The following is a 17,836-nucleotide window of genomic DNA, read 5'->3' as shown; positions in this document are numbered from 1 at the left end:
AAAAAAAAAAAAAAAAAAAACGTTGTGTTAGGAACCAAAACTATTCATTTAATGGTATTTGAATAAAAGGAAACATAACTATATCCTTTATAACTTTATAGTTTTATTTTTGGGAAAACTGAATGTCAGCTAATAATAAATTACGTAGATGATTGGCTGAATTTTTTAATTACTGTATTTTGTGTAATATACTTTAGTTTTGAATGAAAAAGTTTGGACAGAGAGGGGCTGGACTGCAAGGCACTTACGGTATCCCACATACTTCCCCATGACAAACAGGGCACCATCCTTAACACAGGGTCCAGGAAACCATTGCCAATTGGTAAAACCTTTTTTGCCATCCCAGGGCTTGTATGTTTGATAGTAGTAAAGCCTGGACTTGAAAGAGCTAGAATTAATTATTAAATTTGGGGGCGTATAGCATGAAATATGTAGCATTTGGAGTCACATGTGTAAGTTCAGGTTGGAACCTTAACTTTTCCATTTATGAGTTGTGTGATCTTGGACAACCTTCTTGACCCAGGATAAGGGATATTTGAGATAATGGGTAAAAAAACATTAGTATGTTGCCTGGCATAGACTGTATTGCAAGAAATGGTAATTGCAGGCTGCATGCGGTGGTTCACATCTGTAATCCCAGTACTTTGTGGGGCTGAGGCAGGCTGATTGCTTAAGCCCAGGTGTTTCAGACCAGTCTTGTCAACATAGTGAGAATCTGGTCTCTTAAAAAAAAAAAATCCCCAGATAATTAGCTGGGCGTACACCTGTAGTCCCTGCTACCCGGGAGGCTGAGGCGCAAGGATGACTTGAGCCCAGGAGGTCAAGGTTGCAGTGAGCAGAGATCATGCCACTGCACTCCTTCCTGGGTGACAGAGCAAGACAGACCCTGTCTCCACCCTCCTGTCCTCTAGAAAAAAAGAAAGAGAAGAAATGCTCATTGCTGTTTTTATTTTGATAGAGATGAGGGTCTCACTGTGTTGCCCAGGCAGGTCTTAAACTCCTAACCTCAAAAGATCCTCCCATGTTGGCCTCCCAGAAAACTGGGATTTCAGGCATGAGCCACTGTGGCTGGCCCATTATTATTATTATTACTATTTTACTTCTGTTTTATAAGGTAGATAAGATCTAACCAAGTTAAATATAAGGCTAAATTCCAGGTATTACATTAACCCCAATGGAATAGTTTGTACTATTTCATATTAACTGACTTCTTGACATGGTTCCACTGGCTTTTCTGCTGCCTTCTGCCATTAGCCATGTAGTAAAAAGGAATAAGGACCTTTTGAAAGGTCTTTGCCTCTGTTGCTCCTACTCCAGCCTTTTGACTTTTTTTTAGGCTTAATTATTGAGTTTATTCTATGACTGTTTTTAGTCCTCTGAAACAAATTTACTTGAAGGACCTCCTTTTTTTTTTATTGGAGACAGAGGAAGGGCCTCCTTTTTTTTTGGAGATGGAGTTTCACTCTTGTCGCCCAGACTGGAGTGCAATAGTGTGACCTCAGCTCACTGCAACCTCTGACTCTGGGTTCAAGCATTTCTCCTGCCTCGGCCTTTTGAGTAGCTAGGATTACAGGTGTGTGCCACCATGCCCGGCTAATTTTTGTATTTTTAGTGGAGACAGGGTTTCACCATGTTGACCAGGCTGGTCTCGAACTCATGACCTCAAGTGATCTGCCTGCCTCAGCCTCCCAAAGTGCTGGGATTACAGGCGTGGGCCACTGCGGCCAGCCGAGGGACCTCCTTTTTTCTGTGTGTTGTGTTTGGAAATAAACAGGAGCCAGATATCAGAACTAGCTCTTCTTGTTCAGTTTACAGCCACACAGACCTTCTGGCTTGCTCAGTAACCAAGATTCATTTAAATGTCAAAAACCAAAGATTATAGAAATATATATCCTGCACACTTAAAAATTGACAAATAGGGCTGGGCGCGGTGGCTCACGCCTGTAATCCCAGCACTTTGGGAGGCTGAGGCGGGCGGATCACGAGGTCAGGAGATGGAAACCATCCTGGCTAACATGGTGAAATCCCGTCTCTACTAAAAATACAAAAAATTATTCGGACATGGTGATGGGCACCTGTAGTCCCAGCTACTTGGGAGGCTGAGGCAGGAGAATGGCATGAACCCAGGAGGCGGAGCTTGCAGTGAGGGGAGATCGCGCCACTGCACTCCAGCCTGGGCGACAGAGCGAGACTCTGTCTCAAAAAAAGACAGATAAAACTGCCACTGTATCAGTATTGGGTCTCTGGTGGGTCTTTCCCCGAATGTTCCCCCCTCTCTGCCGCAACCCTTGAAGATTCCTTTGATACTTATATTATGGTTATCTCTGCAAAACAAATTATTAAGAATAATAATGAATAGTTAATACAGCTACTGTTATTTTTTAAATGCAACTTTAGTTAATAGCAATCATAAGCTTAATTGTGCAGCTGTTATAAGCTCTTTTGAGTCATAAATGATTATTTTAGTTCTCTTTTAAGAATTCACATGGTAGGCTAGTTTATCATTTCCACTTTCTTAAACGTGTAGTAGACCCCACGTGTGCTAGACCAATGATACTCGGGGCCAGTTTGCAAACTGTCTTGCCGGTCTGCAGTGAGATTAATATAGCAATTGAGTAATTTTATATGTCTGTTAAATCTAATACTTTTTAAAAATTGGGGCTTGTATTTTGTCCTTTTCCCCCATTATTTCATTTTTCTAGTAATTTGTTTCTTGTATTCTCTGGCAGTTTTTTTTTTTTTTTTTAACCACATGTAGTTTAAGAAATGCTGTACTGGACATTGAAATATAATGTAACATTTTTTCATTGTTAGGTGCTTATATTCCTAGAAACTATGTTGTTGATTTTAACTGTTAAAGGCTAACATATTTTTCTGACTTCCTGGAATTTTTACATCAACAGGGAGCTCCATTTAAATAACAACCTGTTACGAGTTCTACCTTTTGAGCTGGGAAAACTGTTTCAGTTGCAGACTTTAGGCCTGAAAGGTATGACTTCCATATTTGTACTTCTTATGGTTTGTATATATGTCTTTGAATCTAAAGAAGGCAAGAATCTTTCTGCTAGGGGATTCTTTAAAGACTCATTTTCCCCTAGACTTCATCAGTTTCTTAGCTATATCGCAATGGTTTTATTCTTCTCTGCTCAGCTGTAGACTATCTACTAGTCTTTGTTTTCTTTTTTTTGCTCCGGGCCCAGCCCTTCTTTTCTAGACTCTGTTTTAGTGAACCCTGTGTTCTGGGGATATTTCCCTGAGGCTATACTTTCTTTATTTCATCATGTTATAAACAGCTGTTTTTCTTAGATTCAAATCTCAAAAAAATAGAGCCTCTCATATAGTACAGAAAACAGTAAGTAGAAAATTTTGACCGTTTGAACCTGCTGATGATCAAGATTTAAGCATATTTTTCTTGATTTATGAGGACTTGATTATAGAGCCATAACTGATCCAGCAAGAACTATTAGAAAATAAATATTTTTTAAGCCAACAATATTAAAAGTTATATTTTGACAATACATCAATGCCTGTAAATTTTTTATCATGTTAAGCGGCTCTTCACCAGCCTTAGGTAGGTGTGTCTAGCCTACTGTACAGTTGCTTCTTCAAAAAAGTCACTGGATGAAGGCTTCAAGATTTGCAGCCGTAAGCCGGCCTCAGTCGCTCACACCTGTAATCACAACACTTTGGGAGGCTCAGGTGGGCGGGTATCTTGAGGCCAGGAGTTCAAGACCAGCATGAGCCACATGGCAAAACCCCATCTCTACCAAAACTACAAAAGTCAGCTGGGCATGGTGGTTCCCACCTATAGTACCACCTACTTGGGAGGCTGAGGCATGAGAATTGCTTGAACCTGGGAAGCAGAGGTTGAAGTGAGCTGACATTGTGGCACTGCACTCCAGCCTGCACGACAGAGTGAGACTCTGTCTTTAAAAAAAAGGAATTGCACTCTTAGTTTATTAAAAATAGTTATATAAAAGGTTTTAGTCCTATAAATATTTTATATATCATAAAATAACAGTTTAAAAAAAATAAAAAATACAAATATATGTTTTAAAATGTGTAGAAAGTCATACTCAACAAACATCAGCATTGTAAATGGTTTGGAATGTTTTTTTCTGTGTGGGCTGCACTAGCTAAGGCTCCTAAAAATAAAGGCCAGTGAAATGCAAGATGAAGATGCCCTTTTCTGTTATATTTCCCAGTCTAGCTGTTTCTAAATTTGAAGAACAGAAAAGTACTGTGTGGCAAAGTGTCCATATACTGACTGCCAGAATTAACAGTGAATACTTTATCATTTTTATGTATAATTTTTTTAATGCAAAAGAAATGGAACATTACAGAATGTTGAGACCCTCTTTGTTTTTCCAGTCTTCCTCATGGCAGAGGTATGTTTCTCCAATTCAAGGTTTTTATCATCTTACAGTATATGTTTTACAAACTGTAATTCGTACTCACTAAGGATTTTCACAAACTTTATTTGAAGTTAGGGTCACCAGTCACAAATTTGCTTTTCTTTTTTTTTTTTTTTTTGAGATGGAGTCTCTGTCACCCAGGCTGGATTGCAGTGGCACAATCTCGGCTCACTGCAACCTCCTCCTCCCAGGTTCAAGCGATTCTTCTGCTTCAGCCTCCTGAGTAGCTGAGATTACAGGCACCCACCACCATGCCCAGCTAAGTTTTTGTATTTTTAGCAGAGACGAGGTTTCACCATGTTGGCTAGGCTGGTCTCAAACTCCTGACCTCAAGTGATTCACCCTCCTCGGCCTCCTAAATTGCTGGGATTACAGGTGTGAGCCACTGCACCCGGCCGTAAATTTTCATACTGATTTAATGTATACGAAAGCCTCTAAGTGTAAATGCCTGCAGCGGTAGGGGCAGTTCTTTATGCCTCCTTCATTTTTGATGATCCCTTGCTTTTCCGTTTCAGATGCTTTACTTTATCACCTCTAGACGTCTGTGTTTCTTTCTTGGAACTGTAGTTTCAAAGAGACATTTGTTTATCTCACATATCCTGTTGGACAGCATTACGCATCCGTAATAGCAGTTGTCTTTTACTGGTTTATACCTCCTTTGGACAAATCGTTTTATTTTTCTGAGCTTTTGCAGTTTACGCTTTAATTCTAATGTTGTGTTGGAACATTGGGTGGAATGATCCGTTTTGGGGTAGATCTGCTGCTTTACTTCTTAAAGCAATTGTGTCATCTTTGCCTTCTGAAAACTATCATTGATTTCTCCTGGCATCCGCTTGGAAGAGAGAAAACATATCACTTAGTTCAGAGTCATGTTAGTTTGCTATTATACGTCATACATTCTTGCAGAACCGAAGTATTTCTGCCTCATGAATCAGTTCATACCATTTTCTTTGAAGTTGTTGCAGGATGGCTGGCAGCCTTCACCTTTTCCTCTACATTTTTAAATGCTCTTCAAAATTGTGCTACAGTGCTACAGTGAAAGGCAGGACTGTGACCTTAGGTGCCCATTCACTTTTTTTTTTTTTTTTCTTAAACTGTTTATTTTGAGATACTTGTAGATTCACATGCACTTACAAGAAATAATGCAGAACAATCGTATCCCCTTTACCCAACTCCGTCCAATAGTAGCATCTTTCAGAACTATAGTTTCACATCATCGTACACAGAATAGTCAAGATACAGAATATTTTGTGAAATAGGCCAGACACAGACAAAAACAAACATGATCTCATTTATGTGTGAAGTCTTTAGAAGTCAGACTCATAGAAGTAGCGTGTAGAATGGTTGTTCCCAGAGGCTTGGGGACAGGGGACAGAGTGGAAAGGAGCGAGGTTGGTCAGAGAGTGCGCAGTTTCATTTACACAGGAGTAATAGGTCTGGTGATCTGTTGCATAGCATAGTGACTGTAGTTAATAATAATTTGTATTTTTAAACAGCTAAAAGAATGGATATTAAATGTTTTCACCACAGAGAAATAAGTATTTGAGGTGATGGATATGTGGATTAGTCTGATTTGATCATTCCACAATGAATAACTGTGTGGAAACACCACACCGTTCCCCATAAACATATACAATTATATGTCCATTTAGAAAAGGATTGTAGAACATTTCTATCACCAGAAGATCCTTTTGTTGCACTCTTATAGCCATACCTACTTTGTTCCTGCCCCAGCTCACTCCTTCTAAGTTTTGCTCTTTTAAGAATGCTACTGGGCCGGACGCAGTGGCTGACGTCTATAATCCCAGCACTTTGGGAGGCCGAGGCAGGCAGCTCATGAGGTCAGGAGATCGAGACCATCCTGGCCAACATGGTGAAACCCCATCACTACTAAAAATACAAAAACAAAATTAGCCGGGCGTGGTGGCAGGCTCCTGTAGTCCTAGCTACTTGGGAGGCTGAGGGAGGAGAATGGCATGAACCCGGAGGCAGAGGTTGCAGTGAGTCGAGATCGCGCCACTGCACTCCAGCCTGGGCGACAGAGCAAGACTCTGTCTCAAAAAAAAGAATGCCACTGAATGGAATCATACTGTATGCAGTCTTTTGAGATGGGCTTTTCCACTCAGGTTAATTATTTGGATATTTGTCCTGGTTGCATGTATTGACAATTTGTTCCTTTAAATAGATGAGAGTAGTATTCTATGATAGAAATCTCTCGTGGTTAGTTTAACCATTTACCTGCTGAAGGAAATCTGGATGACTTCTTATTTGGAGCTGTTACAAATAAGAGCTGCTGTGAACATTCAGTGTGCAGGTTATTGTGTGAGTTACTCAGTTCTCTAGGGTAAATGTCCCGGAGGGCAGTGGCTGGGTCATTTGAGGGTTGTGTATTTCATTTTTTAAGAAATTGCTAAATGGTTTTCTGTAGTGTCAGCACTGTTTTACATTCTAACCAGCAGTGCACGGGTGATTCACTTTCTCTGCATCCTCACCAGCATTTGGTGTTGTCACTATTTTTGTGTTAGCCTTTCTGGTAGGTGTGTAGTCATCTCATGGTTTTGATTTACATTTCCCCAATGACTAAAGATATTCAGCATCTTTACAGGTGCTTATTTGTCATCTGTAATGTTTTTCTTCGGTGACATTTCTTCTTGTCATTGTCCGTGTTCTAATTAGATTGTTTGCTTTTTTACTGGGAGTCCTTTATATATTTGAGATACTAGTCGTCGGTGGAATATGTGGTTTGCACATATTTCTCTCAGTATGTAGCTTTTTACAAGGTCATTGCACAGCAAAAGTTTTTAATTTTAATGAAGCCCAGTTTATCAGTTTTTTCTTCTATGGATCCTGATTTTTGTTTCGAGTCTAAGAACTCTGAATAGCTCTAAGTCCCAAAGATTTTTCCCTTAGGTTTTCTTTTAAAAGCTTTGTGGTCTTATGTTTTTCATTTAAGTCTGTGATCCATTTTGACTTAAGGTTGAGTTAAAAGATGTGAGGAGTAGCTCAAGGTTCTTTTTGTGTGCGTCTGTGGCCTGTGGATGTCCAGTTGCTCCAGCAGCGTTATTGAAAGATGATCTTACCTCCACTGAATTGTTTTGCACCTTTGGCAAAAATCAGTTGAGCATATCTGTGTGAATCTGTTTCTGGATTTTTTTATTCTGTTTCATTGATCTAAGTGTCCATCCTTCCGCCAACATCTGCAGAACCAGTTCTGAAGCCCCAGGAAGGAACTGGCTCTTGGACTCAGCCTCACAACGGTGCAGCTGTGTGTGGCCACAGGGAACACACTCCAGGCTTCTGGGGTCTAGTGACCTGGCACTTTTATCAGGACATAGTCCACAGAGAGGAGAAAAGAAGTGTTCTTTAGTCTCAGAGGCCAAGACAGACGCATGGGAGGAGAGGGAGATGGCAAGGACCTGGATAACTGGAGACGTGATGAGTGGAGAGCCTGGGGCAGGATCCATGCCATGGGAGGAGGGCCCTGTGGAGAGTGAGACCTTGGGCGGTTGGGGCTGGCCGGGCTGGGCCCCCTGCTCCTCACAGTGTGACCTAAAGCCGGCCTGGTAGCTGGTGCTTTCCAGCGTGGCCCAGGAAGGCGCGCCCTCCTTCGGCAGAAGCAACTTTAAAAAAAAAAAACTGCTATTGCTTTTTAGATAAAAACAATATGGAGACTTTTATTTCATTGAGTTCTGCTCTTTAGTATTTCCTTCCTTCTTGCATTTGCTCTTTTTTTTTTTCTAGCTTCTTGAGGCGATAGCTTAGATTATTGAATTGAGACTTCTGTCTTTATTTAGACTTTTGTCTTTATGCATTTTCCTCCCAACCCTGCTTTAGAAGCTATGTCCAGCAACAAATTTTGATATTTGTATTTTCGTTTTCACTAGCTCAGTATATTTTATTTGTTTGTTTATTATTTTGGGACGAGGTCTGGCTGTGTTACCCAGGTTGGCTTCCGACTCTTGAGGCCCAAGCAATCCCCCCCACCTCAGCCTCTGAAGTAGGTGGGACTACAAGCACTTTACTCCCAGCTCGGTTATTGATTTTTGATATGATTTCATTGTGGTCTGAAATTGAACATTCTGTATGATTTCAGTTCTTTTTAACTTGTTGAAGTTTGTTTGATGGCCTAGGATATGGTCCATCCTGGCATATGTTTCTTGAGTACTGGAAAAGAATGTGTTTTCTGTTTTTGGATGGAATGTTCTATAAATATCTATTAGCTCCTATATATTAACTGAATGTCTTTTAGGTCGATGGTAGTGGGGTTTTTGTCATGTTCTGTCAGTTGTGGAGAGACAGGTGTTAAAGTCTCCAACTGTAATTGTAGACTCTGTTTTCCTTTCAGTTCTGTCAGTTTTTGCATAAAAGATTTTGCACTTCTCTTGTTTGGAAGCACACTTAGAATTGCTGTGTCATCTTAAGGGATTGACCCTTTGTTATTACATAATGGGATCTTCTGTCTCTGGCAGTTTTATTTCCTCTGAAGTCCACTTTATCTGGTACTAATATAACCACTCCTGCTTTCCTTTGATCAGCTTTTGCATTATATTATATATCTCTTACCATTCCTTTCCTGCCTCTCTTACTACATTTGAAGTGAGTTTCTGTGGACAGTATATAGTTGGGTCATATTTTTAAATCCATTCTACCAGTCTTTTAATTGGTATATTTAGACCATTTACATTTAAAGTTAGTTAAGTTAGGGTGTAAGTCTGCCATTTTATTTTTTTGCTTTCTGTTTCTTCATCTTTTGTCTTTTTCTCTTTGCTTCTGCCTGCCTATGGGTTAAACAGTTTTTAGATTCCATTTTGATTCTTCTGTAGTGTTTTTGAGTGTGTCTATTTGTATAGATGTTTCATGGTTCCTCTAGGTATCACACTATATGTATAACTTACCACAGTCTAAGTGGGTGTTATTTTACCAGTTCAAGGGAAGTATCAAACCTTAACTCTCTTTACATCCTTTTATTCACTTTCATTCACTGCCATTGATAACAGTTCAGAATATTTTCTTTACATAAATTTAGAATCACATTAGTTTTATGATTTTTTTTTTTTTTTTTGAGATGGAGTCTCGCTCTGTCACCCATGCTGGAGTGCAGTGGCACGATCTCAGCTCACTGCAACTTCTGCCTCCCGGGTTCAGACTATTCTTCTGCCTCAGCCTCCCAAGTAACTGGAATTACAGGCACGTGCCACCATACCTAGCTGATTTTTCAATTTTAATAGAGACGAGGTTTCACCATGTTGGTCAGGCTGGTCTCGAACTCCTGACCTCATGATTCACCCACCTCGGCCTCCCAAAGTGCTGGGATTACAGGTGTGAGCCACCGTGTTGGGCCAGAGTTTTTTAAACTGTCAAACATGACTTAGAAAACTTAAGGAAATCTCGTATTTGCCCATGTTTTTTTGTTTACCTATATTGTTTTCTTTCCTAATGTTCCAAAGTCCTTCTTTTATCATTTCCTTTGTATTCAGAGAAATTTTTTTAGTGGTTCCCTTTGGGTAGATCTGCTGGCAACAGATTCTTAGTTTTTTTGTGATCTGAGATTGTCTTTATTTCCCCTTCATTCCTGAAGGATATTTTCACTGGATATAAGATTCTGGATTTGACAGTTCTTTCAACACTTGAAAAATATTTTGCTACTTCCTCTGGTCTCCATGACTTATGATGAGAAATCTGTTGTCAGTCAGATTTGTTTTTCTCCTGCAGGTAAGGTGTTATTGTTCTCCGGCTGCTTTCAAGATGTTTTTTCTTTGTCTTTAGTTTTCAGAAGTTTAATTATGATGTGTCTTGCTGTGGATTCCTTTGGGTTTTTCCTGTTTAGGGGTTCACTGTGCTTCTTGAATCTGTTGGTTTATATTTATTGCCATATTGTGAGACTCTTAGCCATTATTTCTTTGAGTACTTTTTCAGCCCTGTCCTTCGTGTCCTCAGCATCCAAGCCTCTGATGACATGAATGTTAGATCCTTTGTTATAGACCCGCAAGTCCCAGAGACTTTGTTCTTTCTATTGTTGTTGGTCTGTGTTCTGATCAGTCAGTCAGTCAACCAGCAGCTCGGGTCTTGGGCTGGAGTGCAGTGGCACTGTCTTTGGCTCACTGCAGCCTTGACCTCCCAGGCTCAAGCAGCCCTCCCACCTCAGCCTCCCAAGCAGCTGGGGCCACAGGCACGCGCCACCGTGCATGGCTAGTTTGGTTGGTTTGTTTGTAGAGACGAGGTTTTGCCGTGTTAACAAGGCTGGTCTCGAACTCGTGGCCTCACGTGATCCTCCTGCCTCAGCCTCCAAAGTGCTGAGATTACAGGCATGAGCCACCATGCCTAGCCTTCATTTATTTTATTTTCAATTCTAACATTTCCATTTGGTTTTAAATGTTTTATTTGCCTGAACCTTCTTTTTCTTTGCTCAGTCTTCCTGGTTTTTTTTTTTTTATTATTTGAAGCATGTTTGTAATTTCTCATTGAAGCATTTTTGTCATGATTCCTTTTTCTTGGTTGGGTAATTCTGTTTCTGTCATCTCAGAGTTGGAAGCTGTTTATCGTTTGCATTTGGTATCTTGGTGTATTGGTGTGATTAGCTATTTTCATTTGAAACTGGACTCACTCATATTATGAGACTCTAGATCTCATTAAACTCTTTAGTTTGGTTTTCTTTCCCTGGCACTGCCGTGGCGAGGGAACCAGGGCATTGTCTCCTTCCTGCCAGTGAAGGTAGAAGTTCAGGTCCCACTTAGCTTTGCTTGACACCTGGGAGCAGGGACTCCTCGTTACTGCTGGTGGAGGTGGTAGTTTTGGCTCTTCACGCGGTCTCCACAGACACCGCATTGGCGTGTCCTCTTTATTGCAGAGAGATGGTGAAAGTCTTGACTCTACTTGGCCTCCTCTGACACCACCTCAGAGGGAGGAGGGGGAGCTCCATGTCACCTCCTTTCTTTCTCTTGCAGCAGAAGCCTGCCAGGCTGTCTCCTTGGCTCATGCTGGTGTGGGTAGAGATGGGACCACATTTTTTCCTTAGTGTTAAGCTTGAGTAGAGTGGTTCTTCTCTAAAACTTTTGTCTTTTTAGGCAGCCCTTCCCCTGGTCCTTGGGCTTTTGTTGGGATTTTTTTGGGTCTGTACCCACTGGTGTTTCCATGTTACTGACTTCTTAGCTGCATGTCTCGAATATCTGAGGCAAAAAGTAAACGCGGGAACTCACCCCCGTGCCATTCGTCAGGTCCTGCAGTCTCTGGCTATTCTGCCTTCTCTCCTTGTTTCAGAGTTTTATGTTTGTTTGACACATAATATACAGTGCTTTTAGGTGTACCTACCGGGATGAATAGGGAAAAGTGTTTTTACTCCATCTACCCTAACTTCTCATTTACTTTTGTTTCTTTCTCAGGACTCAGTATAATGTTTTAATTCCAGAATTTTATTGTTGTTGACTTTATTCATGTATATTGTTTTCTTTTTCCAGGTAGTGAAGAGCAGATTAATTTTCAATTTAAAAGAAGTCCCGGCCGGGCGCAGTGGTTCAGGCCTGTAATCCCAGCACTTTGGGAGGCCGAGGCGGGCGGATCACGAGGTCAGGAGATCAGACCATCCTGGCTAACATGGTGAAACCCCGTCTCTACTAAAAATACAAAAAATTAGCCGGGCGTGGTGGCGGCGCCTGTACTCCCAGCTACTCGGGAGGCTGAGGCAGGAGAACGGCGCGAACCTGGGAAGTGGAGCTTGCAGTGAGCCGAGATCGCGCCACTGCCCTCCAGCCTGGGTAGTAGAGCGAGACTCCGTCTCAAAAAAAAAAAAAAATTCCCAAAAGCAAGCAGATGTAGATGACATCCACCACACCATTGGGCTTCAATGTGCATTTATTAGAGTCATAAGTAGGTCTTTGTATTTGGGGATGCTTTTTAGTTTATAAAGCAAGATCTTACAAGGGGGATCACATAGGTAGAAGCAGTCACCTGTCAATATTCTTTGCACTAGAAAGTAGTATAAAGACAGCATCGGCCAGGCGCGGTGGCTCACGCCTGTAATCCCAGCACTTTGGGAGGCCAAGACGGGCAGATGAGAAGGTCAGGACGTTGACACCGTCCTGGCTAACACGGTGAAACCCGAAACCCCGTCTCTACTAAAAATACAAAAAATTAGCTGGACATGGTGTCGGGCGCCTGTATTCCCAGCTACTCCGGAGGCTGAGGCAGGAGAATGGCGTGAACCCGGGAGGCGGAGCTTGCAGTGAGCCGAGATCGCACCACTGCACTCCAACCTGGGCGACACAGCGAGATTCCGTCTCAAAAACAAAAACAAAAACAAAAAAAACCAGCATCACTGTAGGTCTGTTTGAATGAGTTGTTTACCTGATACTGAGAAGTTTTAGTTTTCGGTTGACTTCGTTTTCTCAAGATGTGTTTCACACAGGGTCCTGATAAGCTTCAGGTTGTAGCTGCCTATCTCACAGGATTGTGACTCAGTGAAAACATGAAAAGACTGAAGGGTATAAAGAACCACACATGTGAGAGATTGGTGCTCTTGTAATTGTATTCCTGCAAATACCTACTTTGCACTTAGAGCAGCACATTTTTACTTTTTATAATTCTTAGAATCCTAGAATTTTCAAACTGAAAAAGATCTTAAAGGTAAATGAACTTTGCCATTTTTCCCATCCATGCAACTCAGCTTCTTTGAAGGATACTCCACTGCCTCACAGCACAGGGCGTTTCAAATAGCTAACAGTGTTTGCCAACCTCTTCTATTCTGCCTTGGCCTTTCCTGTTAGATCTTATCTCTCAGTCTTCCTTCTGCTCTTTGAGTCCAATCTTTTATGAGAGAATAGGAAAAAACACTTCCTTTAGGTTGTGATCATTCTTATCTGCCATATCCTTTAGTTTGTCTTCATTTGGTATGGTTAAGATCTTTGACCATTTTATCTGCCGCCTTCAAACTGCAGAATTTGTCTGGTTTTCTTAAAATGGCGCTGTGGCATCCAGAATAATACACAACGCTTGTGTAGAATGGATAGGAACTTTGCTCCATGAAACCCTGCACTGTACTGTTGTTATTTGTACTTTTGTTTCTCATGTGCATAAGAAACCCTTCTGAGAGGATTTGAGGCTCTTGTAGGTATATGTAATTATTGTATTTGCTCTCATTTTGGTACAAAGCAGTTATTGAATTTACAGATGGCTCATGGCCCTGGGATTTTTTTCCCGCTCCTTAGTGAGTTAATTCTTAAGCCAAGTCAGCCCCATGTTGTTGCTTTATTCAGTATGACTTTAAAAGATCTAAGTGCAAGTGTATATTTGTCATTAGGATGTTTTGTTGTTAGCTTTGTGACATTGTAGAGTTTTGATTCTCTGATGCATTACGCTGGCTTTCATCCTTCCCTTCACTGTTTCCTCTGCCCACCCACTCCCCCAGTCACCTGGCTGCCCTGTTCCTGTTTTACTCGCTCTTGTTTGTTATAACCGTCTGTGTTATTGAAAATGTTGGCAAGGCAGGTCAGATACAGAGCACTGCTAGAGCATTTCTGATTGACATCAGCCCATTAATATTATGTTTTGAATGTGTATATAGAACATGGTATGAATCATTTTTACTCTTATATCAAAAACTGAAGAAACATTTTCTGTAGTTTGACATCTTACTAGTAACTATAACATTGTTATAGATGATCTGATAATTTTGGTACATAATGAAATTTTGAAACATTTTAGTGCTTAGTTTCATTGTACTTTTTTAAAATTATTTCCAGGAAATCCCCTTACCCAGGATATATTGAACCTTTATCAGGAACCAGATGGAACAAGACGGCTGCTGAACTATTTGCTTGATAATTTGTCAGGTACTGCAAAAAGAAGTAAGTGGTTATTTGTTTAAACCTTTTTATTAGGAAGATGTGTAAGAATATTGCTTAATTCTGTATTTTCTATTCAACTAGTTACAACAGAACAACCACCTCCAAGGTCTTGGATTATGTTACAAGAACCAGATAGAACAAGGCCAACTGGTTGGTAGTCTTTTATTTTTTAACTGTTATTTTTGCTCAGTCTCTATTATAAGCCTAACAGTATTGTCGGCATGCTTAGATTACAGGTAGCATTAAGATAGAATGTTTAAGGTTGATTTGGTTTGGGAGGTAATGAAAAAGAATTCTTGCTCACATGACCTCTATGTATATTACATTGTGCTATATAGAAAGTGTACTATAAAGCAGTGCTTTTCAAATGGGCCGTTTATCCCCCAGAGGGCATTTGGCAATGTCTGGAGACAACTTTGATGGTCATAACCGGGGAGAAGTGCTGCTGGCATCTAGTGGATGGAGGCCAGGGATGCTGCTCAGCATTCTGTAGTGCATGGCACAGGCCCCCGCAACAGACTTCACCTAAATGTCAGTAGTGCCACTCTTGTTGAGAAACCCTTCTGTAATGTACTGATGAAATTCACTTAAAATGGATACACCCAAGTCTTTCTCTGTTAGAAGTTTCCAAATCCTAGCATGTTCCAAATGGATTTGACACTACCAAGTTATAAGAGAGCTAAACCCTTACTTAAGAGGAAAGTGGAACTAATGACTGCTCATCTCCTTTTAACCTAAATTCTATGAAAATAGTTTGGGAGCTTTCATGGCGCGTGTAACAAAATTTGGTCTATGGTACCGTTTTCATTTTGCATGAAATAATAATAGTTGTGCTGTAGAAGAAAATGAGGCATGCCTATTAAGGACTACCTATCCAGTTTCCATGTCATACATGAACAATTGGTAGCATGGTAGGAGTATAAAAATGAGGAATGTTAGACTCAGAGACCGAAGGGCTCACAAGCTTAGACTTTTTACTTCCAAACCTCTGTGCCTGCCTCTGTAGCAGGTAGTACATTGTATTCTAACTTGTTCACTTATCTGTCCTGCTTGTGATACCCGTCTTTTATTTATCCCCCATGTGTGGCATATGGTAGCTTTTCAGTGACTATAGATTGAATGAATACAGTCAAACTTAACATTTAAGTGAAAACCATTACTGAAATTAATTATATATTTTTTTTCTGCCACGTGTGTGAATAAGTAAAGTTATCTTTCCTACAGCCTTGTTTTCTGTCATGTGCTATAATGTTCTTTGTGATAAATATGCGACCCGGCAGTTATACGGCTACTGTCCATCATGGGCACTAAACTGGGACTACAGGAAAAAGGCCATTATTCAAGAAATCTTGAGCTGCAATGCTGATATCGTAAGTCTTCAGGTAAGTCAGAAGAGAGTCGACCTAGCATTGATAAAGCAAGGAGCAAACTAGGAATACATTACACTGACACATTTGAAGTTTCAGCTTCGGTAGTTCTTCAAGTACTGCTTTTTGCTGTTATCAGTGAATGCTGGGAGTACTGCCTGCCTTGCTTTGCAGTGCTGTGTTGCAAAATAAGCAAATGAGCTTAGCTGGGTTTTATGCATTTGCCATGACCGCTAAATACTCACCTTCCTCCTTCCTCCTTCCTCCAGTGTCCCTGCACTATTTTTGAATTGGGTGGCAAAGTTACGGAAGTTCTGGCATGGTCAAGCTGTAACTTTGCATTGCTGACCATGTTACTAGAACAATTAAGGCACCGTGTAAAAAGGACTGACCTGGTGCACGATCATTTTGGGTTCTCAGTCCAGCTGTCATAGTCACTTGCATGATCTTGGACATGTTACTTTCTCCCCACGGGTCTGAAGTTATGATTTGTAAAGTTCTTCGACCTCTGTGATTCTTGTTCCACATCAGTTCTAAGACATAAGGAAATATACATGCATAGAAGTATGTGTCTTTCATTCATTGTTCCTAAATAACAATGAATTGTCCTTGGCACCTGGTACCTGTAAAATGACAAGTAGGTGTTCCAGTTGGTTTCAGATAAAGAGCGTTGAAAAGATGTTAACTTTTTTTTTTTTTTTTTTTCTTTTTCTTTTTTGGTTGGGGAGACAGGTTCTTGCTCTGTCCCCTAGGCTGGAGTGGAGTGGCATGATCTCAGCTCACTGCAACCTCCGCTTCCTGGGTTCAAGTAATTCTCAGCCTCCCTAGTAGCTGGGGTTACAGGCATGCACCACCATGCCTGGCTAATTTTTATATTTTTAGCAGAGATGGGGTTTCGCCATGTTGGCCAGGCTTGTTCTGGAACTCCTGGCCTCAAGTGATCCGTCCGCCTCAGCCTCCCAAAGTGCTGGGATTACAGACATGAGCCACCAAGCCTGGTGTGAAAAGATGTTACATTCTTTAATCTTCAGACGAGTCCTTTGAAATTATTTCAAGCTCTCAAACTGTACATGAAAGTTAATATGCAGACTAATTTTTTTCTTATGAAATGACTGTGCTGTTTACAATTTTTCAGGAGGTTGAAACGGAACAGTATTACAGTTTTTTTCTGGTAGAACTGAAAGAACGTGGCTATAATGGATTCTTCAGTCCTAAGTCTAGAGCTAGGACAATGTCAGAACAAGAAAGGAAACATGTTGATGGCTGTGCAATATTCTTCAAGACAGAAAAGTAAGTCATCTTATTTTTGAAAAAGAACATTTTCTCAGTATTTGCAGGGTGGGGGCCAAGGGTGTGGAAATGAATTGGCAAATGAGAGAATGAGGCACTATGTTATTACTCAAGAAAATAATACTGTTTGACCTAGGGGATTGTTTGTTTGTTTTTAATCATCAGAAATAACCTTGTTTTGGAGACATGCTTAAAGTACTGCTGTTTCTTCAGGTGTTTACTAGGGTTTAACTCCAATTGTTAATTGAAATACCAGGTACTTAAAATTCCCTCTAGGATGGTACAGGGATTCTTAAACCCATACTTAAGAAAAGAATTGTTTAAAAATTACAAGGTAGAATATTCCAACATAAAACCTAAACAGAAGATTACTACATTTTCTTCAGTTGTAAAAGTATTTCAAGTTGTTATTTGTATCAATAACAGACTGAGAGCAACTTTAAATGGATGTGGGAACCTTGGTGCTAACCGTGGAGGATTTTCCATAATGTGATTTAAGTGCCATCGTATCTGTGAAGGAAGTTTGGGAAAACTACATTTCCCACAAAGCTAACCTCTTGGTATTCCCAACTCTGTGTGTGTTGTGTGTTGTTTTTGTTTTAGATTTACTTTGGTTCAGAAACACACTGTTGAATTTAATCAGCTAGCCATGGCAAATTCTGAGGGGTCTGAAGCTATGCTGAACAGAGTCATGACAAAAGATAACATTGGGGTTGCAGTACTGCTAGAACTTCGGAAGGAATCGATTGAAATGCCGTGTGAGTGCCCTTCACTTCCTGTAAAATTGACTAGCTCTGACTAGAAATCTTCAAAAGAGTAGAAAACAGAAATTTCATTGTGTATTCATGGTCTTGTCTAACACCTGAAGAAACTCAGTGAGAAGTTGTCTTTCCTGAAATGTATCTCTTTTTCTCTACCACAAAAC

General features: G+C 40.5%; 1 protein-coding gene across 2 annotated transcripts in view; it reads left to right on the top strand.

Annotated features, from left to right (window-relative positions):
- CNOT6 (CCR4-NOT transcription complex, subunit 6) overlaps window positions 1–17,836 on the top strand; it is an 88,692-nt gene that overhangs the window by 58,428 nt on the left and 12,428 nt on the right. Inside the window, exons 4-9 of one of the 2 annotated variants that reach the window (XM_011976841.1) lie at window positions 2,904–2,989; window positions 14,150–14,239; window positions 14,336–14,404; window positions 15,479–15,636; window positions 16,757–16,911; window positions 17,515–17,669. In XM_011976841.1, coding sequence (XP_011832231.1) covers window positions 2,904–2,989; window positions 14,150–14,239; window positions 14,336–14,404; window positions 15,479–15,636; window positions 16,757–16,911; window positions 17,515–17,669 — 713 coding nt within the window. Of the gene's footprint in view, window positions 1–2,903; window positions 2,990–14,149; window positions 14,255–14,335; window positions 14,405–15,478; window positions 15,637–16,756; window positions 16,912–17,514; window positions 17,670–17,836 lie in introns of both variants that reach the window. The other variant, XM_011976842.1, reaches the window with a different exon arrangement.

The sequence above is a fragment of the Mandrillus leucophaeus genome, unplaced genomic scaffold (assembly GCF_000951045.1).
Source record: "Mandrillus leucophaeus isolate KB7577 unplaced genomic scaffold, Mleu.le_1.0 Scaffold170, whole genome shotgun sequence".
Lineage (NCBI taxonomy): Eukaryota > Metazoa > Chordata > Mammalia > Primates > Cercopithecidae > Mandrillus > Mandrillus leucophaeus.
Note: the sequence above shows the minus strand (reverse complement) of the source record. Positions and strands in the feature narration are given on the sequence as shown.